The sequence below is a fragment of the Macrobrachium rosenbergii genome, chromosome 27 (genome assembly GCF_040412425.1).
Source record: "Macrobrachium rosenbergii isolate ZJJX-2024 chromosome 27, ASM4041242v1, whole genome shotgun sequence".
Lineage (NCBI taxonomy): Eukaryota > Metazoa > Arthropoda > Malacostraca > Decapoda > Palaemonidae > Macrobrachium > Macrobrachium rosenbergii.
Genome location: NC_089767.1, coordinates 10,722,650 through 10,749,998, shown reverse-complemented (window position 1 = coordinate 10,749,998; position 27,349 = coordinate 10,722,650). Strand labels below are relative to the sequence as shown.

Sequence of the window (27,349 nt, the reverse complement as noted above, 5' to 3'; positions counted from 1 at the left end):
TGATAGTGGTAGGAACCTAGGTAACTTAATAGGAGACCTGCTGGTCTCTTCTTTTCATAGGATTAAGTTCATAGATATATTGCCTCTATGCCCCAAGGTTGAGGTGCCTGCCTACTGGACTGAAAGGCAGTGGGAAGTTGGTTTTTGCAAGATAAGCAGTGGTGTATAAAATTTTTAGAGTTGAGACTGTCTCTAGGCCTCCAGACATTTGTTTGGTTCTGAAAAGTTAAGGTAGTAGGTGTAATAGACATCTTGGTTTTGGCAGAGAGAAAATAAAGATTTTTCAGTGCCTGAAAATCATTACAAGAGAGAGCATTTTTGTTATTTAAAGGACTCACTGGACTGTGAAGCAGGAGTTGAGAGAGCAGTAAGAACAAGATTATCTACAGTATGGGTAAAATGAAGAAAGATTGCAAGTGTATGGGTAAATGAAAAAAGTGTCTCATTGGTAGAGAACAGAGACTTAAAATGGGTGTAAGAAGCTTGTTCTTTGTGAAGCAGACGTGTGCACTGACAAGGAAAACGTTTACAGTAGTTCAAAAAGATGTGACCGTAAAAGGTGAAGATTCATTGTTAGAGTACAATGGGAAGGTTACATTGTGAATGAAGAATTTGCCAACACATGGTGTCCAGCTGTTGGAAAAACAGGTTTCAGAGATTGAGGCGATTTGGACATGTGCTGGGAAGGGATGAGGAAGAGTTGGTTATAAGCACTGTAGATCAGAACTACCAAGACAGAGACGTGTAGAAAAACATGGGAAATCATGGTAAAATAGGTCGATAAAGACCTGTCCCCACACTAATAGCGATTCATGTGGAAAGTGCACAGAACAGAAGACAGTGAAGAGAGTTCATTTCACATGTGACCTCAGAAGATATAGACTTCAAGGATTACTTGCTTCTGGGTTGTCTTACACAGTATCTTTTTTTTTCTTTCTTTTTTTGGTTTAGCCAACCTCTATATATACAAGCACTTAATAAATTTTACATGTGGGAGCTCATCCTTTCTCATAGTGTCTCCTGAGTTACCACCTGTCTTTTTCCCCAAGTTTTCCTTAAGATCCTGCAGGTCTTGATCCACATTCTAAAGCATTCAGCAACTCAGACTTCCCACATAAAATGGGATTCAAGCATATATGAGTGCTGTAAATTGTAATAAAACAAACTCAAAAACTGTTTTTTAAAAAGTAAATTCATTTTCTTCCCCCCAGCCCTGGTAATCTCTTGCTGCTTCATATCCAGACCACATAAGAGTGGATACTACTGACACTTTTCTTCAGTCTGTCAGAAATAAAATTCTGGTATATTGGACATTCAGAGACCACAAGTATGGACTTGTTTAAGTGATAAGTTTGTATGAAAAAATATAAAAAGCTGGTATTTATTTTTTTACTACCAACCAAGTTAAGAAAGAGATTATGTATTTACCTGTGTCTTCTTGTTTGTATTCACAGTATATGTAAAAAAAATGTATGGATGGCTGTGTAATTTTCTGAGTGATTAGCAGAAGGTCAAAGAAAACTTGATAAGATTTTGATACAGATTCAGTTGTTGAAAATAGGATTTGTTCCTACATGAATACAAATCCTCAGTCTTTACATATGGGGGATTAACTTTCAGCGAGCTGGAAATCCGGCCATTAAACTTTTGCAAGGAGGTTATGGTAACGGTTACTGATGGTAGGGGCAGAAGCACCGCCCACCAAGTTGGTATACATTCAGTTCTACACATTTTCTTTCGGCTGCAGTCGGGTATAGATATGCGTTTATTTCTCTGTCCAGCCATCCAACTATCTCTTCTGTGTTTGAATGTATTTTGTATTTTATTGTTTATACTTTGCATATATTGAAACATTTTGACATGTTTTTCAGACTCTTACAGGTGATATATTCACTTATTCATGCTATGTAGCCATATTGACTGGTTTTAGCCTGTATAAGTTTTGGAGCCTTTTTCCTTAGGTATCATTTTACTTACTTTTTCATATTTATGCAAACCCAACATCTATCTACTTGGTGCTTGTTTCATGTATTCTGTTTTTTATTTACGTAACTGTGGAGAGTTGGATGCTATCTGTTCTATTTTTAGACATCTCTCAACCTCATTTGAGAACTTCCCTCTTCGACGCTCATGAACAAACCACGTTTTTTATTTTCGACTACTTCTGTAATTGAGAGGATTAAGACAAGGTGGGTTTTCATATTTCCAGGTGAGAGTTTCCTATTCAGTCGTACAAGGATACTTCTTACCTAAACCATGCAAGTTTCCCCCCCCCTCTCCCTCAACACAGAGGTTGATGTCTCAGGATCTTTGACAGTGCTTTTGGTCCCAACTTGCTCTCTGGGACCAGTGGGAGTGCCTGTCTACGGTTCCTGTCTTGTCCCTTGTCCCGTCTTTGTTGGGGGTGGGGATGTGAGTTGAAGGCTCGCTCCCTTCCCCTCTCTGAATGTCGTTCTTGTCCTTGTGAGCAGTGGAGGATTTTTGCCAAGAGAAAGCATTGAAGGAGGAAGAAGACGATATCTTGGAAGGGATTTTCTCCTTCTTCGATGGCTGCTTCTTGGTTTCCATCTGGTTCCTTCTATTGCCAATCTTCCTCCAGTTGTTTTTTTCTTCCTTGGAAGATTTTACCCCTTCCCATTCCTCCATAGCCCTATTTGGGGGGTGTCCCCCCCATGAGGGGGGAGGCATTGCTATCTTGTTCTATTCCAGGTTTGGAGACTCAGAAAATGGCTGGCATCTGGGTTTCTCTAAGGCCTTCGAGGAGTACCAACCTATTGTCCCATCCCATTATGTGGATCTTTAGACAGTTTCAGGAGTCTCAGTGTCCAAATAGGTACTCCTTTGATAGCAACGACACCAAGGTATTGCCATGATTACACTATCCTCCTCCAGAGATTTTTCATTCTTTGGAACATTGACCAGGGTGGCAGTCTCTTATACTTTCTCTCTTGGAACTTAAGCACTGTTCTTTTTAGGCTTTCAAGAATCTCAAGATCCAAAATAGACACCCCTCAGTGTGATAGCAATGACACCACAGTAGTGCCATGGTCGACAAAAGATCCTAGTCCTTTCAGCTAATCTAGTGCAGTGCAAGTGCATGAGTAGAGAAGAACATTCAGTACAGTGGCCAACCAGACATCCCAAGCAAGATAGATGTAATTATAACATGTATTCACTGAAGTCAGGAGATAAGGACAGTTGATCTGGGCATCTTGACTTCCAGAAATTTGTTCAGCCTCCGAAGAAGCTTGATCATAGTCCTTCTTTCTCAGCTTACTGAAGTTGGTGCTGTTCTGTTCTGTCTTCTCACACCTTTGAATAAAGTAAGACATCTTTGGTACCCATTTACATCTGGAAGCTTACGCCTTTCGTCATTTTACATTTTGAAAGTGATCAGTGAGATCGATCATTCCACTTCTATGGTCCTGTGGTCCAGTGACAGTATGATGTCTATGTTGCCTCCTTAAAGAATAGACTTTCAACCCAATGCCAACGACTCATTCATTAGCTTCAAGTTGGCCAGGAAATGGTGTCCACATTGTCATTTCTCTGACTAGTGGGATGATGAGATGAGTGTACCCTGCAACTTATTGGTGGACATCAGTACATAACGGACCAGATCTTTCGAGGCCAAGGGTCTGTCCTTCGCATTCAGGAAGAACCTGTCAGTTGAGTACTAGGATGGAATGTAATCGTGCACATCACATGCATCTCCTTTCACCTTGTGATGTTGCCCATAAGCCCTTGGACTCCTTTTCCTTGGATCTTATGGTGGATACTCAACAAGTCATGTAGTTCACCCAGCTCTTGAGGGACAGGTTGCATCTCGCCTAAGGTGTGCGGCTGCAAGGAGAAGGTGTGTGTGGGGGGGGATGGGGGGACTGGCCCCCCTCCCTTTCTCCTGTCTTCCTTCCTCTTCCAGTGGGCAGAGGAACAGTGAATGAGCTGTCACGTGCTGGACTGGTGTGCATGCAGGTGATCTAGATGACTGAGTATTCTATCTGTAATCTAGCTGTATTTGGATTAGTAGATGCAAATCCTTCCTTCTCTCTAGCAAGGGAGAGAGGGACTGTCTATGAGCAAACCAGTTGGTTATTTTTAGCTTTATAGTCTCCGACACTGTGGGTTCATCCAAACCGTTTTGAATCAAGGATATTAAATTCCTTTAATTTGAAATGCCCAGAAGTCTGACGATTGAACATCTCTCTTTTCAAAAGATCAGAGGTATGGTCTCCTTCTTTTGCTCTTTCATGACCAGGAAGAGAGTACCCAGGTGAGCCGAACTACTAGTCAGCTCAGAGATTTACTCAGAATCTTCCCTCCAAAAGTAAATATCCTGTATGTAAAGACCAAGGGTTTGTATTCGTGTAGAAACAGATGACAAATTTTTGAAGTAATTTGTATTTTTCCAAACATACAAACCCAAGGTCTTTACATAAAGGGCCCAGCTCTTACCTGGGCCAAAAGGTAAACTGCGTAGAAGTGAATGTGTACTGACTTGATGGGTGGTGCTTCCGCCCCTACCATTGGTATCTGTTACTATAACCTCCTTGCAAAAGTTTAACAGCCGGATTTCCAGCTTGCTGAAAGTTAATCTCTCATATGTAAAGACCTCAGGTTTGTATGTTAGGAAATATACAAATTACTTAAAAATTTGTCATATTTAGACCCTGTGCATGTGAACAGTAGATTCAGGAAGAAATTTCATAACTACCCCTGTCAGTGGAGTCTCATGGTGATCATGTACTATCAACTTACAGAATTTCATGCAGATTCAGGTAACTAAAATGTTAGGTGGATAAAAGGTCATGGGAATTATTTGTTGATGAAAGTATCTGCTCATAGATTGCTTTCTAGTTTTAGCACCAACATATTGATTATGAACTGTAAAAGCAAGTTGTTCCATCACAAGCCCATTAGTCACATATATGCCCATATTTTTTTTATCTTTTTTGAATGCTTCAGCAGTCTCAAGATGAATGATAATATCATGGAAAATGCTCCTCCTGAATCATTAGGTGCAATCATAATATCATGGAAAATGCTCCTCCTAAATCATTAGGTACAATCATAATATAATGGAAAATGCTTCTCCTGAATCATTAGGTACAATCAATCAACTTTTTCACATGGTACGAATATGAAGTGCTGTGAGGAAGCTGAGTCCGTAATTCCTCAACTTGTTTCCTTGCTACAGAATTGTCATTTTCCAACATTTTTCCCACCATTATCTCATTATTCATTAGTCTATAATTCCTCAGCTTGTTTCCTTGCTACAGGATTGCCATTTTTCAATATTGTTCCCAACATTATCTCATTATTCATTATTATTTGTCAGATTTTTTTTCACTTCTTACCTTTCAGTAAGTGATATAAGTGTGATTTCTATACCTTAGCAGGTACAGTAGTTTTCAGTCTTTGGTGTCTACCAGATGCCTTCGAAATTCCCGGAAGGACTCCTGGAGAAATGCCCATTGGATTAAAATATCTTTTGAAGATGTCTTCACAACTTCAGGATCCTTTGAAGCTGTATCTTCACTTCCAGAAAAGACACCCAATAAATTATAATGTCTTCTTAAAGTCTGTTAAACTCCAGGATCCTGTGAAGCTGTCTTCAACTCCTGATGGATTCCTGGAGAAATGGCCATTGGATTAAAATATCTTGTTGAAGATGTCTTCGTGACCCAGGATCCTGTGAAGCCTTCTTCTACTCCTGAAGCATTCCTGGAGAAATGCCCCTTAGATTGTAACATCTTCTTAAAGTCTTAAAGACTCCAGGATCCTGTGAAGGGCATCTTCAGCTCCTGAAGGATTCCTGGAGAAATGCCCATTGGATTATAATGTCTTCTTGAAGATGTCTTCATGACTCCAGGATCCTTTGAAGCCGTCTTCAGTTCCTGAAGAACTACTGAATTCTCATGGCTTTCCGAAGAAGTCTTTGAGAATCCAGCCGTCTTCTGCTCCTTCCGCTGAAGCCTCGCGAATTTCAGTGTGCTTCCAGAATTCCCAGAAGCCTCCCAGATCCCCAGTGTGCATTCATACACACAAACAAGACAGAGTTTTAGTATTATATATAGAGAGAGATCATGGAATAAGTGTGTACATACCTGTAGCCTTTTTTTTTCTTTTTGCTTTGCTCGATTTAATGTGCCTTATTTCATTACATCACACATAACAATACACAGGAAAATATTATATCACTGTTGATATTTCATCTCTAATCACTGTAAAAATATTTAAAATGCAAATTCCATATTTAGGCAATAGAACAACAAACATGCTATAGCAAGTTTACCTATTCCATGGAATTAGTGCATACGCCCATGTTACCTTTTTTTCTTTTTGCTTTGCTTGATTTGATGCACTATTTCATTACCATATTTGATATTAAGCATGATTATCACACATAGTACACAAGAGAATATTTTATCACTGTTGATATTTCATTTAAGCTGTTTCTCTCTCTCTCTCTCTGCACGTGATTGCGCTTATCTTTTGTTTTCAAAGAATAAAAAATGAGAAAATACAGTAAAAGTATAAACGAGTACTGTATACTGGAGCATAAAATATAAATAAAAAGTGAAGGAGTGTATGTGTTATTGTACTTAGGCTTCGATGCAAACGTACCTTGGTTATTGTTCTCTCTCTCTCTGTACTGTACACATCCTTTGACAAAAAGTGAATTTACAATATCATAAACATAACAGCATGAAACCAAACAATCTCTTTCAAGTGACGTCTACCTAGCCCACTTCACCCATCCAACACTGCATCCCCACCCTTCCCCAGCCATAGAAACTGCTCCCCAGCTCCACCCTCCTTCCAAAACAACATCTCTGAGCCTTCTTCTACACAGCCTTACTGTCCCTCCTCTCCGCCATGGAAATTTCTCGAGACCTCCCCGACCCCCCAAAACCCTTTCCCAGTCAGTCCGAGCATCGACCGTGCTACCAACATTTTCTTGAGGCCAAGCAACATTGCCAAGCATCACAGGGCAGTTTTTTCAATTTTTGGGGGAATATATATCATATATCTCTGTGGCCTTGATCCCTGGTCTGGGTGCGTTGGATAATGTTGAGTTCCAGATAACGGAGGTCTGGATAATTGAGGGATTACTTTTTGTTTGTAGCTGATTAATATGTACTAATTACTGTGTACTGTGTTATCACTTATATCTTGATTTTAGTGATAACTTTTCTAGTGTTCATTTTTGGGTTTAGTGATAACTATTCCAGTGTTTTTTTGTGTGTGCATGTTTTTTGTTGTATTTTTTCCACATGCTTCAGTAAGCCTGCATGGGTCTTTCATGTAAGGTCTGTCATGCCTTCATGTCATCTCTTGTGCAGCAGTTATTGTAGTCAGGTGTGTTTGCTCTACCTCACTTGTACGATGTGCTTTGTGTAGTCACCCAGCAGGTGTGCATGCACTTCGAAGGGGATGATATATGAGTTGTGTGGCCACAAATGTCTTTATTTTCTTCTGCTACTGAGTCTTGTTTCATGGTCAGACACAAACATTGTTGTCTTTAGTAACAGTGAAGTAGTACCAGTCTTCAGATGATGTTCCAGCAGCCCAGTCAACCTACCGGCTCTTTGGTTGCTCTGCATGCTGCTTATCTTGATTACTCGACATCTGTGTTTCCTGGTAACCATCCTACATGCTAGTCTGTGAATCTGTCCACCATCCAACCTGCTGATGTGCACAGGATCAAAGGAGATTTTTTCTTTTATTTCTTCAGTGTCAGGTTGGATTCAGCATCAGTTAAGATAGATGAACAGTGTTATTGTCTATGTTATGTCATCCTGCAGTGACTGCACCTCCAGCAGTAACTGCTCCTTCAGCAGTGACCACACTGCAGCTAGGTGATACCTTCCAGCAAGGTTAGTGCCTGCTGAGATACCAGCAGTATACTGGGACCTTGACTGAGAGAGTGGTGATCACCATGCCATTCCAAACATTCATCCATGCTTGTGACTGCTCCCATGTTCAGAATTGCACCTGAGATCATGACAATGACTGTGGCCATAAGTAGGACCTTGACCACAACAGGAGCATTGTTCATGACTTTCTTTACAGAAGAAGAATAGTAGTAGTTTCTTCCATGCTGTGGATAGTATCACAACCAGAAATGATGCTGGACTTGAGTTTTCAACGAAGGACAATACTGACCATGAATGGTTGGGAACCACTCAGAGGAAGTTAATGTCGGCAAATGTATTACCCTCATTGTCTTTTAAGACACATTGAAGAACTTGACTTTATAACCTTTGTGAATTGGATACCTTGATTCTGTTTGTCAGTAATGATGGGCACAATCTAGCAAGATTTTTCCTGCACCATCTCAGCCTCATCACCCTCACTAATGTCTTCCTGAGACTTCTCCGTATTGTTGATAATTTGGCAATGGTGAGAGTGGATTATGGACCTTCTACCCATGTTGATGGACATTCCCAGGAAGCTTGAGTATGGAAGAAGCTACAAAATCAGCTTCACTTCAGATTCAAAAACTTACAGCTTTAGACATGGAAGTTATACAATGTTCAAGAGGTTTTTGGAGGAGGTTTGCATAGGACTTCAACTCCTCTACTAGGTCAAGTAGACCAAATTTGTAACTGGCAAAGTGAAAGGGCCATAAATCAAGTCTATTTCACTATTTTCATAATTGCTGATCTTATTTTTATGGACAATATATTAGAGTATTGTAATACAGTAATCTGTCTCCTTTATCAGAGGCTACAGGTATACCCCTCTTGCAGGGGGTTTTGGACAAGAAATTAGGGTGAAGTAATAATCTGTCTGCCTCCACTATTAAAGGGTCTGACCTCTTGCAGGGGCTTTTGGACGAGATATTAGGGTGATGTAATAATCTGTCTGTCTCTGCTATCAAAGGCTACAGGTCTACCCTTCTTGCAGGGGTTTTTGGATAAGATATTAGGGTGATGTAATAATCTGCCTGTCTACACTGTCAAAGGCTATGGGTCTGCCCTCTTCCAGGGGTTTGTGAAAGGGCAGTAAAATGGTCCTATTTGTCCTCTTTGCAGTTAAGGTCTTTACTACAAGTGGTGTAAGAACTGAAGTCAAAACTCTAACACATGTGACTTCCCTGATAGGTGATTTGCACTGACCCATCTCAAATATGATAGCTAAAGCTGTTCAAGAAAAAGGATTAATCCGACTTAGGAGGCTTAGGTAAACTCTCCTCAAAATACTGGACAAGTCTCTTGAACTTTCACTGATGAAAAGTTCAAGAGACTTGTCCAGTATTTTGAGGAGAGTTTACCTAAGCCTCCTAAGTCGGATTAATCCTTTTTCTTGAACAGCTTTAGCTATCATTTCTGAGTCCAGTATTGTCAGCCGGTGAAATTCCATTCGAATTTCTAGGTATAATATGCTGATACTTTCAGGAAAGCTAATAGTTACTTTCACTCCAGGGAAGAAAAGTTCACCAGAGACTTACTGATCTCTCCCTATCAAAATTTTGAATAAAGCGGTGAGGTTACAGCCCCTACACCCAATACCCGCCAGGACCAAGTGACACCAGCGCCACCTACCTCATTCCATTTTCTAGCACGTGAAGTCAGATTTATTCATCTTTCGCCATGTCATTGAACAGCTTTACTATCTCCAAGTTAAGTACCATCTTATTGTGGGGTTTTTTGTTCTATATTTTGGCTGTTTTGGTCTCGTCTTATATATATATTGAGATCTTATTATGAGTCAGCGTCCCCTGCCAAATCATGAGGCGACCCCATCAGTTCTTTTCTGTTGGGGTTGTCTCCTTGTCGTTATAGATGATATTTTTGACTCCTCGGACTTCAGTTCTTAAACCACTTGTAGTAAAGACCTTAACTGCAAAGAGGACAAATAGGACCATTTTACTGCCCTTTCACAAACCCCACCCTATTTTTCAGAAGTAACAATGAGGAACTTCAGCTTTATCCAGTGAGGGCTTTCTGGTACTACCTGCTGAGATACCAGGGGCAGTGGCACTAGGTTGTTGTTTCTTTTCTTTCTCTAGATCTTCAGCTGAAAACCCTAAATGACAGGGTCATTAAAGTTAAAGAAAAACGTTATAAATAATTAAATACGAGGGAATTGAAAATAAAACCAAGACACCTGAATTCAGATGTCAGCAGAAAGAATGAATGAATTTGCCCCTCACTACAGCACTTGGAAACCAGAAGACTCCACAACTGCACTAGGCAAACTATTCCACATTCAGTTGTAATCAAAATAAAAGTCCTATTAATCTGATTAGTGTTAAACCTGATACTAGAAAACAGCACTTTTTGCAGCAGCAGCCTGCTTATTGTTTCGAGGAAAAATAGACAGGTCAGTAAAGGATAATGCAGAGGATGATCATCGTTATAATATATTATATGTAACAAACACAATGAACTCACTTTACTTCTGTGCCACAAGTCAACATTAAGAGTTGGCAAAGTAAACTTGGCTTCTGACGGCATTGTATCCCAATACAAGAAGCAGGTCATGAGGAACACCATCTCCTAGTGGCTATAAGGCAGCCTCTGAGATCCTGCAGTAATGTGAGTGTCAGAACAGATGTAAGAGCACTAGTCCACAAATTAGGCGCTGTCATCTTTTGTTTTAAATGCGGGTGCCAAGCACAGTCAGTCCATACAAATATTACCTCAATTATTTGCATTAATACATCCAAGGCCCTTGTGGGTAACAGAAGTTTGCAAATAAGGTTAAAAAAACTATGAATGTAAATGGACAATTTGATAACTTTTTTCTTATTTTGTCAATACACAGTACTGTATATGCTTAAAAACAACACAGCGGGCCTCAATTCTCTTGACGATTTCCAGCTTCTTATGGAGGGTCAGTATCCTCTTGGCACTCTTAGGTGGTAGTTATGCCATACCAAAAATACACAGCACCATACATGGCAAAAACAGCACCTGCAGTGCTGTAGGGGCACCCACAAAATCTGCAGAATGCATTGCAACTCAGGGTGCAACACATAAACTGTTTAATATGTGATTATTGAGGAATGATACACAACTGGACAGAGCAGTGGAGCATGCCACAGAGCAGGTTCTTTGGTGTCTTCACAAACAGCCAATGAGAATGAAACTTCTGTGGTGTAGTCGTAACGCATATCTATCAGCCACTGAAAGATGATAAACAAAATGAGTTGCAGATAGTGCACATGCAGATAGTCGAGTTAATACTGTATTTGCCATTTTGTATTTGAGTGGTATAACTCACTACAGGTATTTGTATTGTAGAGATCAGCATTTTCAGTGGGCCAAGTTTTACCATTGGCCAAAGGTATAGGGAATCATCCTCATCATCTACTTCATAACTCCATCTCCTTTTATCCATTCATTTTGGTATTATAAAGATTTAGATATGGGATTAATAAATTTTTATGTCTCACGAGATTTGAAAGTAAGTTTGTTTTACAAATCGGAAGATACCTACCCGTACAAGTGTCTTGCATTTCATTCTGTGGGTTTGTCTTTACCTTGAGGAATCATCTTGAGTCTTCAGGACCTTAGTCCTTGTTTCATATTAGTCCTCATGTGCTTGCCTGGATCCTGCATATTGATAAAAGCACTAAAAATATACAGCGACTCTACTCTACCACGTCAATTGTGATTGGGCATACATGAACTCAAAACTAAAATAATTTTTTTTTTGTATAGAACCCTGTCAGTCATACAGTGAGTGCCTCCTCCCCAAATCCAACTTTTATTACCACCACATTTCCTGACTACACAAAAGGAGCCAAAGTAGATTGATAGGTACCAAGAGTCCAGATGGCACACATGTGCTGCAAGATTATTTTATTGTTTATTAGAAAGTGAAGACTGTTTGGTCTGGGGCATTTGAAGACCACTCTTGATGGGTTTGTAGGAAAAAATAAGTCTTTATTTAAAACCTAAAAATTTTCCCTTTCAAATGTTATTGATTGTGAAACTTGAAAGACTAAGAGTTATAATTAGCCCTTTTTTTTCAGGGGCTGACATCAAGAATGTAACCAACCAGGCTGCATTAAGAGCTGCTGCTGATCAAGTTGATGCAGTTTCTATGAAGCACTTGGAAGCTGCTAGAGATAAGGTTCTCATGGGTATGTCTTCTGGCTGAGTCCACATGAGTCTCTCTCTCTCTCTCTCTCTCTCATATGTTAGTGAGTTGGATTATACATATTAAGGAAGTGATTTGTAGACGATTGCATATTTGTTTGCATAAAATATTAAGCTGAAAACTTTGGGCAACCTTTATTTTTAATGTAAAAGACCTTTGGGATGGATCACTGTATGCTCTTAGGCAACTCATGCTGTACATAGGATTAATATTCTTTTTTTCAAACATGCTGATATTTAGTTATGTACACATTATTACAGTATAAAATTAAAATTTTTTTAGGCCCTGAAAAGAAATCCAGAATACCTGATGAGGAAGCTAATCTCATCACAGCTTACCATGAAGGTGGGCATGCCTTGGTAGCATACTACACAAAAGATTCCCATCCTCTTCATAAAGTAACAATTATTCCTCGTGGTCCGTCCTTGGGACATGTGAGTATAGTACTGTATACTGTATATGTCTTTCGTTGCAGGTGTAGGTAATTATGTTCTGTAGTTAACTTTACAGGTGTAGTTTTTAAAGATGGTCCAAAACATTTTGTTTTTAGTAAAATATAAGAAATGTAAAAATTATATTGCCACTGCTTACAAGCTGGTAGACTCATTATTGGATAGGAAGTTACTAGTGTGGAGGACAAACTTGTAAAAAATATGTTTTTTGTTTTTACATATGAGCATTTCAGTCAAGAAACATGCCAAGCGCTATCCTGGGTCAGAGTGGTTTTATTTTATTTTTTGCTGGTTTTATCCTTGTACATCACAGATCCATCAAGAAACATGTCAACACTACCCTCCAATATGGTCTATTTTTTGTCCAAACCCACCCTATTGTCACCTCTCTTGCAGATGTCGCTTAGACCACTTTATCGAAGCTCCTGAAACGGGACCTAGTTCCGTGAAGTAACATGACACCTCCAGAACCACGCTAGCTTATGGCGCTTGGTTGGTGGCTTTTCTTCAGTCGAGAAAGATGTGCGTTACGTCACAGCGCCTTCGACCAATCAGCTTCGCCGTACAGCGTCAGCTGACATAGGAGTGACTTTGTAAACACAACATGCAGTTTCACGTGGTGATTGCGGGATCATCTGATTATTTCGCCAAAATCGTGATAAATAATAAGTGTTGTGGGTTAATAAGATTATCAATATGACAGGAAAGCGTCGTGGTGTGTTTGGGGGCAAAAAAGAGAAGGGTAAACCATTATTAACAAAGAAAAAGTCAGTGAGAGACAGTGATGGAAAGTTGTCTGTTAACCCTTAAACGCCTATTGAACGTATCATACGTCGACTAAAATTGTCTGTTGGGTGCCGAGTGGATGTACCGTACGTTGACTACAAAAAATTTCAACCTTTGGTCAACTTTGACTCAACCGAAATGGTCGAAAAACGCAATTGTAAGCTAAAACTCTTACATTCTAGTAATATTCAATCATTTACCTTCATTTTGCAACAAATTGGAAGTCTCTAGCACAATATTTCGATTTATGGTGAATTTTTGAAAAAAACTTGTTTCTTATGCACGGGCGGTAACTCAGCCGAAAATTTCATAAATTCTTTCGTCATTTTGTCGTAATTTTTTTACTGTTCTATATTAGCCGTTACATAAAGTTTTATATATGAAAATGTGCACAATTTCATGTACAATACAGCAAAATACAACCCATGGTTGTAGCTTTTATCAGTTTGGAAATATTTTCATATAAACCACGATAACTGTCAAAATTTCAACCTTTGGTCAACTTTGACTCGACCAAAATGGTAAAAAAATGCAATTTTAAGCTAAAACTCTTATGATCTAGTAATATTCAATCATTTACCTTCATTTTGCAACCAATTGGAAGTCTCTAGCACAATATTTCGATTTATGGTGAATTTTTGAAAAAAACTTTTTCCTTACATCCGCACCAGAAATTCTTTCGTCATGTCGTAATGTTTGCACTGTTTTATATTAGTCGTTACATAAAGTTTTATATATGGAAATGTGCGCAATTTGATGTAGAATGCAACAGAAAATAACTCATGGTTGTAGCTTTTATCAGCTTTGAAATATTTTCATATAAATCACGATAACTGCCAAAATTTCAAGCTTTGGTCAACTTTAACTCGACCGAAATGGTAAAAAAACGCAATTATAAGCTAAAACTCTTAAATTCTAGTAATATTCAATCATGTACCTTCATTTTGCAACAAACTGGAAGTCTCTAGCACAATATTTTGATTTATGGTGAATTTCTGAAAAAAAATTTTTTCCTTACGCTCTGCGTGCTGTAACTCGGCCTAACATCTCAGAAATTCTTTTGTCATGTTGTCGTAATGTTTGCATCATTTTACATTAGTCGTTACATAAACTTTTATATATGAAAATGTGCGCAATTTCATGTAGAATACAACAGAAAATAGCTCATGGTTGTAGCTTTTATCTGTTTTGAAATATTTTCACATAAATCACCATAACTGCCAAAATTTCAACCTTCGGTCAACTTTAACTCGACCGAAATGGTAAAAACGCAATTTTAAGCTAAAACTCTTACATTCTAGTAATATTCAATCGTTTAACTTCATTATGCAATAAATTGGAAGTCTCTAGCACAATATTTCGATTTATGGTGAATTTTTAAAAAAACATTTTCCTTACGTCTGCGCTGTGGTAACTTGGCCGAACATCTCAGAAATTCTTTCGTCTTGTTGTCATAATATTTGCACCGCTTTAAATTAGTCGTTACATAAAGTTTTATATATGAAAATGTGCGCAATTTCATGTACAATACAACAAAAAATAACTCATGGTTGTAGCTTTTATCAGTTTTGAAATATTTCCATATAAATCACGATAAATAGACAAAATTCGACTTTCGGTCAACTTTAACTCAACCGAAATGGTCGAAAACTGCAATTGTAAGCTAAAACACTTACAGTCTAGTAATATTCAATCAATTAGCTTAATTTTTCAACAAACGGGAAGTCTCTAGCACAATATTTCGATTTATGGTGAATTTTTGAAAAAAACATTTTTTTACGTCTGCGCGTTACGAATTCATGCATCATTTTGTGATAATATTTTCTCTGTGTTGCTTTGATCGTTTTAAAATTTGTTATATACCAAAATCATCGCAGTTTAGTGTACAATACAACTAAAAAAAATTAACTCATTAGCTTTAACCGTTTTGCTTACAGTGCGATTTGTATACAATTATATAAAATTTTTTTTTGCTGTCATATATTCCAATATTTATATATAATGATATTTTTTTCATTTCTGATGGTTGCATACTAAACTTCAGGCAATGACAAAAAAATGAGCCAAAAATGAACTCTTAATCGTAAAAAACTAAGCGTGCTGTGATTTTTTGAAAAACTTTTTTTCCGCTTCGGCGCTAACTCACCGAAACGCCAGCATACGGGAGACGTTTTTGTAAATAGGGCTTCGGCGTTAAAGGGTTAATAGTTTTTACGGTTATGCTTTCCATGATTACCAAAGTTCGTCTGAAGAAAGTGATGAAAATGTCGATGTGGAGATTACTCAGTTGATTGATATTGTGTCAGACGATTCTCTAGTAATCAAAGAGTGTGAGCAAGTTAATTTTGAAGGGAATGTATAAAATAATAAAGGGAAAAATGAAGGTGAACCTAGCGTTGGTGACAGTACCGCCATTAGTGTTGGTGAAGAAAGCCTTACCGGGAGTGTTAGGGGTAAGAAAAGGCGTATGCGTGTTAGTGGCGGGAAGGGGATAGTGATTTTGAGTTTTCTGATGATCCTGATTACGGCGTAGGAAGTGAAATTTATTAATGTGGAAAATTTGAGGGCGCATCAGGCAACTGACCCCAGCATATTTATGTTACAACATTACTAAACACATTACAGACATATTTCATGCATAGTTAGGGTATTTAATACAACAAACATGCGTTTATAACTCATTTATTGGCTTATAAAGTGGAAAATTTATACAAAATTAAGGTGTCAGGTTAGGTTTTCATCCAACTGCCAAAAAACTACACATCTTATAGAAAATATTTTATGTTAGCTGTATTGTGCATAAAATTTACTACTATTAAAAAAAAATGAAGCTCCTAGCTATTATATTTACCGAGTAACTCATGATCGAAAATTGCCAATTTTCAATTGCGATTTCCTCAATATTTTAAAAATGGTGCTTGGCATGTTTCTCGACTGAAAGACTCATATATGTTATTTGTGGAAATTTCATGTTTGTTAATAACTATAGAATTATTGTTGAGTTCTGTGGGTAGGCTTTTTTGGGGAAAACATATGCTAGTTTGTTACTTAATCTGAAATGATGTGCATGCTGTAATTTTAAGGACTGGGGAGAGGGGGTGGATTTAGTTTTTAGTTTTTTCTTTTGCTTTAGTTATGCATCCACGTATGTTGAGGATTTAGTGCAGGGTTAACACTATAATTTAAGATATGTATGTAAATACATATAAATAAACTGTTCTGAATTTTGTATAGTAATATAGATTTAATATTTTTCTTTATGGTGACATATGCAGCAAAAGTATAGTCTTAGTAAAATGATATGCATATGGACATTTCTGCCAAGAAGGTTGACAAGCTAGTTTTTTGGTCATTTAGTCGATTTCAGATATGACAAGACACCTTCAGATTTGTTACTGCATAGGTAGAAAATAGATGTTCAAGTCAACATACTGATTTGCATAAAGCATATTGCTTATATTCAAACTTTGTCAATCCTTTTTCTTTATAAATTCATGTGAAGTTTGTAATTTTTAATTTTTATAATTTTTCATAGTTTTGGAGATTTTTTCAGTGTATTGTCATGGCAGCTTAGTTTTTAATCTAAAACAGTATAAGTGAGTGGATGATTTTGAAATGTATTGTACCAAATTGAGCCAAATTTCTATGCTTATCAATGTGTTTCATATTGAAAGATTAAAATTCAAGTCATCTCTTATACAAGAAATGATGATACTAATTGTTCTTATGTGTCCTATGATTATTTCAAAGTAAGTAAATCATTAATAACTTAATTTGCAGACAGCATATATCCCTGCTAAAGAACAGTACCACTTAACCCGAAGTCAGATGTTGGCTTCAATGGACTCACTGATGGGTGGAAGAGCTGCTGAAGAACTTATCTTTGGTCCAGAATTGATAACCTCAGGAGCATCTTCTGATCTCAAGGTAATGTATCACAAAGCATCTTGTTTAGGATTGTGAAATAGTTCTTTAAAAGAAAAAAAAAAAAAGAAAAAGAGGAATTTTACTGATCACTGTTTTGGTCATAAATTTTCTTAAGACTAAAGTATGAAGAGGCTAGATTTTAGTCCACATTATTTCTTTTCTTCTTGATCCTTGACACCATTGGATTGTCATTACCAAGAATAAATAAATCTTAAAAATTATATCTAAGTACTAGTATCTATGTATTTTAGGTAAGTAACACCCTTATGTATTATTAGTTCCATACATTGATAATGGAAATATTACTAGCTGCAGTTGCATTTCTTCAACAGCAAGCTACAAGTATTGCTACTCACATGGTAAAGGACCTTGGCATGAGTGACATTGTTGGACTGCGAACCTTTGAAGATAATTCTAGTCAACTAATAAGCACTGGTGATTCTTTAGGACACTCGACCAAAGAAGCTATTGATACAGAGATTAAAAAGCTATTACAGGTAAGTGGTAAAATTTTGATGTAAATATTACCATATTTGCTGGCATATAAGAAACAACCCCATTTCAACAGGGCATATTAAAGAAAAGGTTTTAATGCATAGGTTTATAATACCCTATCTGACATTCTACAAATTGAAAAGCTAAAAAAACCGTCATTTTTTTTTTTTGGAGGGTAGAGCTTTAATCATGAAGTTTGCTTGGTGAGCCAACAGCTGAACTAAGTCATTCCAAGTTTGGGTGTGTTGTGGCAAGACTTGTTGGGTAGGCTGCCAAAATGTATGTTAACTGTTGGCCCCAGTTAGGCAGGTACACCAGTAGTATCCATTTGCATGAGTTGAATAGTACAGTTGTATTTAAAATAAAGATAATTATGGAACAGTAAAAGTCCTGTTGTACGTACTGTATCGAATTATATTCCACGTATTATCATATTACGGTATTATAAAATATGAACATTGTGATCATGCACCATTTGTATTCTGGAAATGTTTACATTCTTAAAATCATCAGCTGATTGAGTTTTACACTACATTATCATTGTCATCAGATTGTAAATGAAAAATAATTTGGAGATATTTCTTTTTATAAATTAATAAACTGGGATAAAAATGCAGCTTGCCTCTATTTATAAATTCAGTAAATTCCAAATGAAGTAATTGTGTGATTTTGCCATTTTCAGAATTTGCTTTCACCTATCCTGTTATTTGTATCTTAAGCTACAGCAGCCAACCTACAGCTTAAGCTTAGTGATATACTTTCTTCTTCTGCATTGCATGAAGGATGAATACAAATTTTTTATTTCTAATCGAATTCACCATTGAGAATTAGCGTTTTGTAATAAGTCAACAGCTATAACTCAGCTCTTAATGAATATGCGACAGTTATGGTAACTAATATCGGCAAACAGCTGTTCTTGATTCGGTCATTTATATTGGTACTTAGTGTTGTTAATGCTAGTCAGTGTTTTGCTTGGCATAGTAAATGGTTGGAAATTATAAAAAATAGTATTGAATTATTAGACAAGCCACAAGTCTGGTAAACCTGGTTGAATGTATGATGATTCTCACATACATGTATATGTATGACGATTTGCTCTTTGTATGATAGTCGTGTTTCTCTGCGGGCGTAACGTTATGTTTACCAAGTTACTGTTTTACCCTTAATTTCCTTTCAGTTATGGGTATGTCTTTTTCTTCTAGTTCTAGCTTGTTACGGATAGGAGTGTTTTGAGGCATATTTAGGAATGATGTGGATCAGCTGGCACCAACAAACGCCACTGGTATTGTACTCTGTTTACGACAGTCCATTTTACAGTACAGTACTGGTAATAATAATAATAAAATAATAATAATAATAATAATAAAGATGATGAGGATGATGATGATGATTATTAATATTACAGTGGACCCCCGTATTCGCGTGCTCAAGGTTCATGGACTCACCCACTCGTGGGTTTTTCTATGGAACCTATCTAAAAATTTTTATGGAAACTCACGCATTTATGGTTTTTCCATGGAACATATCTATAAAAATATTTATGGAAACTCCATATTCGCGGATGCAGATTTTTTTCTTTTTCAGTATAGCAATAGTATTCTGTATTTTCATATTTATTGTATAATAACATTAAAAAATCATGTAAATCAATAATAATACCATACTACAGTACTGTACATATAATAGTAATAGAAATTAAATAATAATATTATGTATATAGCAATAGTATTCTGTATTTTCATATTTATTGTATAATAACATTAAAAAATCATGTAAATCAATAATACTGTAATACTGTACTACAGTACTGTACATATAATAGTAATAAGAATTAAATAATAATATTATGTATTCAGTACTACACTGGGTACCTTAATAATAATAACTAATACAGTACTGTACTGTACTGTAAAGTTAAATCATACGGGTAGTAACTGGTGATGAATATTGATTTCAGTATGCTGTAGATGATGATGATGATGAATTAGTTGTGCAGTACGATGAATGACAGGAGGCGCTGTCATGTTAAGGTATTTGAACATGGCAACGAAGGTGGTTACAGTAGGGCTGCATGAGTATTTTACCTTGTTCATGCTCAATGTGGGGACCGCAATTAATGTCATGCTGTAATGGGCTACTACTTCTCCGTGACTTTTGCCCTCTCTTAACAAAACAATCATGTCTACAGTACTTTCTTCTCATCAGTCATTACAGTAATTGTAGGCTATTGGCCAGAGGCCTTAGAAGAAGCAGAGCATTCAGAGGACATCTTAATGCACGATTTCAAAAAATATTTTTACGCCATAGTACTGTACATGCAAAACAAATAAACGTGAGATACAGTAGCAATAAAACGGATTACACTACTGTATACTGTATTGGGTCATTTGCTGATAATTTGCTGCTATGGTACACGCATGGTACTACTGTACTGGTTGCTCGTACATATACTAACACGGATCTTCTGCGCACACAGTACGTACATTTTATAAAATGTTTTGTTGTAAGATAGCAATAAAACGGGTTGTATATTGGGTCATTTGCCGAAATTTCCCGCTACGGTATACGCATGGTACTATTGGTTGCATGTACATATACTAACACGGACCTTCTGCGCATACAGTACGTACATTTTATAAAATGTTTTGTTGTAAGATGATTTTTAAATATTACATACAAAAAGTGTTTTAGGATGATACATAGTATAGTACAGTACTACGGGTAGTACGTAGAGCATATCTAAAATACGTAAGACTACAGGAATACTGCAGGGTACGTATGTTTACATCTGCGGTACGTAGCATTTTCATGTATGTAAAGTATATATTGCTGTAATGACTGCTGTAAGTACATTTTGTAAGTTAAAAATGATTTACTAATTTTTAAATATTACAGTACTGTAATATATTAACGTAAACACAGCAAAATTTCAGTAATATATATTTGTTTTTCTTAAAAGTGCTTCACCCAAGCCACCTCTCTGCAAATACTGTACACTACAAAGAAATCGCGATGCTAGATGCTGTGTACCTAGGATCAGTGATACTCGACACACTATTGGCTGTCATCTGCAAAGCAGCCAATCTAGAAGCACCATTCATTTTCCTTGGCGCTCATTGGCTGTTCACTTGGCGCTCATTTGCTGAACATTCACAACCAACTCGCGAACACGGAATTCTGGGATGACGCTCCACGGCATCATCTTCAGATTGTGCGTATAGTTCGCAGCATCTTACCTTGTGAAACTGTGAGTCTGTCCGTTTTGATTTTTTATCTTTGTGAATCGGCGGTATTCGGTCTTAAAATGCCTGCTAAAAAATGCCCTGCTCCTTCAAAGCCTTCTGGCAAAGAGTTTAAAAGAAAGAAATCTGTTATGAAACTCGAGGAGAAGGTGAAACTTCTTGACATGTTAAAGGTGGGCAAAAAGTTTTGCGCGGTTGGTCGCCATTTCAGTGTAAATGAGAGCACAGTGAGATATATCAAGAAGAAAGAGGCGGAGATACGCAAGGCTGTGAGTATGAGCTGCTTCGGTAGTGCAAAGACAGTTGCAACAGTGCGGGATAAAACAATCGTGAAAATGGAATCTGCTCTGGCAATCTGGATAAAGGACTGCTGGAAGAAAAATGTGCCCCTCGACTCCAACATTATTCACGAGAAAGCACGACAACTCCACCGGCAGTTATCAACTGCTAAGGAAGGCGACGACATAGTACAGGCAGAGGAAGGCGTTGAAGAAGGCGAATTGGAATTTCTAGGCTTTGATGAACCAGCAGAAGAAGAAGAGGGGAAGAACCCCAAGCAGGACCATCAGGTTTCAGGCCAGCAAGGGGTGGTTCCACAGATTTCCGGTTCAACCTAAAGTCTGTTACTCTGCATGGGGAAGCTGCATCTGCAGACACTGAAGCAGCCGCGAAATATCCGGAAGCCTTCAAGAAGATCATTGAGGAGAAGGGCTACCATCCAGAACAGGTGTTCAATATGGATGAGACTGGCCTGTTCTGGAAGAAGATGCCTTCCTGGACATACCTTATGAAGGACGAAGCTAAAGCCTCCGGATTCAAGGCCCAGAAGGATAGGGTTACCCTCCTCATGTATGGGAATGCAGCTGGTTTCATGCTTAAACCAGGCCTCATTTACAAGGCTGCAAACCCCAGGGCCCTCAAGAATAAGAACAAGGCATTGCTTCCTGTGTTCTGGATGCATAACCCTAAGGCCTGGATCACCAAAGTCCTCACAGAGTACTGGTTCCATCAAAGCTTCATCCCTCAAGTTAGGCAATACCTGAACGACTTGGGCATGGAGTTCAAGGTGTTGCTGATTATGGATAATGCTGGTGGCCACCCTCTCGATCTTTCTTACAAGGGAGTCCAGTTTGAGTTCCTCCCTCCCAACACCACCTCTCTCCTCCAGCCTATGGACCAGGGCGTGATCCGTGCCTTCAAGGCACTCTATACCGGGAACTCCCTCCAGCACCTTGTAACTGCAATGGACAGTGACAGTGAATTTATGCTAAAAGAATATTGGTGTAAATTCACGATTGCCACATGTCTGGGCATCATCAGCCGATCACTGAATGACATGAAGAAGGAGACCCTGAACGCATGCTGGAACAAGTTGTGGCCGGAGTGTGTTTATGATTACAGGGCTTCTCTCCTCAAGAAATTCAGCATTCGGCCGTTAATAAGGCTGTCCAGTTGGCGAGGATTCTAGGTGGGGAAGGCTTCAAGGACATCACCGAGGATGAAATTGGCACCCTTATTGATGCTCACTCTGACCCCCTGACAGACCAGGATTTGGAAGAACTGACGAAGTCTGCCAGTGAGGAAGAAGATACTCCAGGTTCAGGGGAGGAGCAGGAGGAAGAGGAGAGCGGCCTGACTTTGGAACGTCTGTCCCACATGAAGAGAATGATTCAGGATCTGCAGGAGTATGTTTCAACATGGGATTCTTTTATGGAACGCTCCTTAAAGTTTTCAAACATGCTTGATTCAGCATGGGAGCCCTATAATCAAACCCTCACCACCATGAAAAAGCAGCGACAGCAGCTGCCTATCACCATGTTCATCAAACGGACGAAGAAGGCCCCTCCAAAGCCTCCCAAATCACCCGAAGAAGTGCCTCCCCAGTCGCCTGAAGTAGTGCCTCTCGAATCGCCTGAAGAAATGCCTCCCCAACCGCCTGAAGTCGTGCCTCCCAAATCAACTGAAGAAGTGCCTCCTGAAGGTGAAGAGGCACCCTCAGATGAGTTGTAACAACTCTGCTTTGCTGTGCAGTCATATCTTCATCATTATTCATCGCACTGCACAGCTAATTCATCATCATCATCTTTAATCAACATTCATCGCTGGTGAGTACCCGTGTGATTTACGTATGTAGTAATCTTAATATATAAGTACAGAAGTATGAAATTTTTTAAAATGTGCATAAATTTTTAAAGAATTTTTTGTCTCTTTTGTGAATTACGATATCGTAAATACCAATGTTCCCCGAAAAGAAAAACGGGACGGTTATAACTGTATGAAAGAAAATGTGTGACTGAATACGTAGGGGGGACTGGATTATTTTAACCTACAGCTGTAGGCCATACAGTATGTACGTATAAATTTAACGATAAAATGTTTAAGATGACTTGGAAATTATATTAATTAGTATCATTTCAAAGATTAATACAGTAATAAGGTACAGTTTAATGTATATTTGATGTAGGCTGGTATTTTTAGGCATACTGTACAGTACTTTGGTGTTGACCTTTCGTGGTAGACAGGTACAAATATACGTAGTATTAAATTTTGTAAAATGTGCATACGTTTTTTAAATTTTTGTCTCTCTCTTTTTGTGAATTTCATACTGTATACGTAAATACCAATGGTTCCCCCTGAAAAGAAAACGGAACAGCTTATGAAAGAAAATGTGTGGCTGAATACGTAGGGGGGACTGGATTAGTTTCACCTACAGCTGTAAGCCATACAGTACGTATGTATAAATGTAATGATAAAATGTTTAAGATGGCTTGGAAATTATATTAATAGTATCATTTCAAAGATTAATACAGTAATAAGGTAATAGTTTAATGTATATTTGATGTAGGCTGGTATTTTTAGGCATACTTTGGTGTTTGACCCTTCATGGTAGACAGGTATAAGCATTTTTAAAGGGGCGTTGTAAGCAATCGCGGATTTGACCTATTCGAGGGGGGGTGTGGGACGCATCCCCAGCGAAAACGGGGGGTCCACTGTATTATTATTGTTAAAATATTGTTATTATTATTATAATAACATATGTTATTAAAGCAAATAATACTGAGTGGGAATAAGTTAGGACTGACCATCTGGGGTAAAATTAGTGTACAGTAGTGAGCACTGGGATGACATCAGCCTCTGGGAGGCCTCACTTATAAAACCTGGGGGTTATTTTTTGTACAATTTATTTGGAAAAAAGTAAGTTTTATATGCATCAAACAGAATTTGTTTGAATAAGGTGTGAGAGATTGTATTTTGGAACCTTTAATTTATGAAAAACTTTGCATTATTGTTTCAGTATGGTTGTCTTGGGAAATAGCCTATATATATATAACAGAATTATATATGACTTCAAAGAAAAGATAAAGTTCTTTGATTTTTTCAGTATTCTTGTCTTGGTGTATATATATATATATATATATATATATATATATATATATATATATATATATATATATATATATATATATATATATATATATATATATATATATATATATATATAAATTGTCATCGATGTGTATCAAGTACCTGGTTACTACACAACTAATCTCAAGATTCAAAAATATACCTCACTTCAGCCAGATACCTGAACTCTCATAACATTAATTATTGCGACTGAGTACTCTAAAGGTAACAGTGATTCCTTAAGAAAAAACTTATTTATCACTTGAAAAATCAAACTAAGTCTATCAGAATATGTGTGAGGTATCAAAATTTAAACTAGAAATATTCTAGAGTAGAAGGGCATCACTCCATAAAAAAACTCTTAACTGTTTCCGTGGTCTTAATTCACTTTAGCAAAACTAAAAGAACAAAACATGTTTATCACTTTGCCTTATGAACACACAATCAATCCTATTCACTGGTGATCAATAAATGAAACACTGTTTTTCTAAAAATGTTAAATACAAAAATTTATTTTTAAATTCAAAGTTTATAACTAGAATTCACAATTAATTAGAATTCACAATCTGAAAAATTTACCATTACTTGAAAAAACACAAAACTTTCTTAATTCTTGAATTAAATTATGAAACAAAACTAATTCACAAAAACTTTATCAGGAATTTAAATTAATCAAGCAAAATTTAAACTATCAAGAATTACTCAAGATTTGAAAAGAGAATCTTAAATAAATGAGATATCAAATCAAGTATGCAATGTTAAATTACCAAGAAATATTTAAAATGTTGCGTAAATAAATGTTACATCACAAACATAAAAAATGTGAAAATATAAAGAGATTGTAAATAGAAAAAACACACAAAAATACACATAGGATTTATCAATAATGATTTCACTTGTTCAAAATTTCCTAACTTATCATTCCATGGTATTAATAAGTAAAATTCATGTTACTTTACACAAACTTGTGAAAACCTCTGTAAATCACTTGCTGGAGCTGCGTTACCGCAAAACACACTTTTTTTACCAGGCGCCGTTACAAACTAAATAACTTTACTAAATTCAGATCTCAAAAGTGACCACAAAACACTACGTTAAAAGTAATCTCTTTCTAAGAACGAGAGAGAGAGAGAGGGAACCAAATCAACTAGTCTCAGAAATCTGAATGAAACAAATTTTAGGATTCCAGTAACACGTGAAACAATTACATGATGTCATTAAAGCATTTTGGGTGCGAGATACAAAAGTTCTAGAAGTAGGGAGGTGACGTCATTAAAGCATTTTGGGTGCGAGATACTGTACAGTGGAGGAGCTTCTAGAAGGAAAATGACGTCATCCCAGCAAAACGTTTTGAACGCAATCTTACAAAACGGCGTAACTGATCAAGACACGTATCTTTTCTCTCAAAGTGGCGTACGTGACTTGAACAACATGAAATCACTGGTCTTGAGCCCGTATGGGACAAATCGGCATTTGTTTTCCAAACCTGTCATCACTAACCCAAAACAAAGCGCTCTCTCTTATCTCAACTGATGACAATTGAAATGAAACAAGTCTTTGCCGAACACACACGTGTTCATATACTACGTTTTTATCAAGAAGGATATTCGTTCTAAACTACGTTACTATTAAAATTATATTACCAATTCTAAATTACGCTATTAAGTTATTTAATCATTAGTTCTTTTGAGATCTGATGCCAAACTAAATATGACACTTTAATGATCATTATCATTACACACAACACATGAAAAAAAGTAAATATGTCAAAATTATAGGAGGATGTATGTATTACAAGGCAACATCATGAAATATATATATATATATATATATATATATATATATATATATATATATATATATATATATATATATATATATATATATATATATATATATATATATATATATATATATATATATATATATATATATATATATATATCCCCATATTCATGTATGATATGTACAGTGCCCCCATATTCTGTGAATAGCTAAAATCCTGCAAATACTTAAACCCCCTCTAAAAACACTTAGAACTGCCTATTTTGATAGTTTAAACACAAGAAAAACCCTCTAAAAATGCTTATACCTCTTATTTTAATAGTTTTATCATAAAAGGGGCATTTAGTCATGAAAATGATGTGAAAATACAGTAATTAGTGAATATTTCTCAGTGAAAATACCACGAATGGGGGAATTTTCCGCGAATAAGGGGTAGATATGCTCCACAGAGAAATCCGCGAATATGTGAGTCTGCGAATCGTGAGGATGTGAATACGGGGTGTTTATTGTATGTATATATATAAAGACAAAGTTCACAAAGGAAAGAGAAACACTGGAGTGCTGCGAGGCCTTTCAACTGTCATTCTTTACTTAGCAGGCTGAAGAAATATAAAAGTAAGTTTACAAAGAAAGTTCATATAGATGACAGATGGGGATTACAAAGGAAAAAAATATGTACCTGGAATCCAACACAATTGAAGAATTAGTAGAACTGCCAAAACAGGGTTAAATATTTAAGAGGTTTTACAAAGGATTAGGATCAACCATTCAGAAGCAGGGACAGGACACTTAAAAGATTATACAAGGATTGTGACTGACCACCAAAAAATGTTAGTACAACAAAATAACTCTTTTTTTTTGTAAACAATAACAATTTTTGCAAGATGAACATTTTTACAAGTAAAAAATTATATTAAACATACGAATACATAGAAAATGTATATAAGGTAACTAATTTATAATTAAGTCAGTGATTTTAACTTTTAGGTCATTCTTGAACATTTTTCTAATACAGGGGTCCAAATAATACATGCCAGGGCTAAGGTTAAAATTACAGCTGGAAGTAAGCTGTATAATAGCGGGCTCCAAAAGATTTCTTGAAGAGAAATCTTTTCATCTGGCAGTCACTGAATTTTCAGT

The 27,349-nt window shown here is 36.9% G+C and overlaps 1 protein-coding gene across 1 annotated transcript in view; it reads left to right on the top strand.

Annotated features, from left to right (window-relative positions):
• The window catches only part of YME1L (ATP-dependent zinc metalloprotease YME1L), a 131,310-nt gene that overhangs the window by 76,601 nt on the left and 27,360 nt on the right, over window positions 1–27,349 (top strand). The window contains exons 11-14 of the mRNA XM_067128858.1: window positions 11,990–12,100; window positions 12,400–12,551; window positions 17,136–17,282; window positions 17,615–17,779. Coding sequence (XP_066984959.1) covers window positions 11,990–12,100; window positions 12,400–12,551; window positions 17,136–17,282; window positions 17,615–17,779 — 575 coding nt within the window. The remainder of the gene's footprint in view (window positions 1–11,989; window positions 12,101–12,399; window positions 12,552–17,135; window positions 17,283–17,614; window positions 17,780–27,349) is intronic.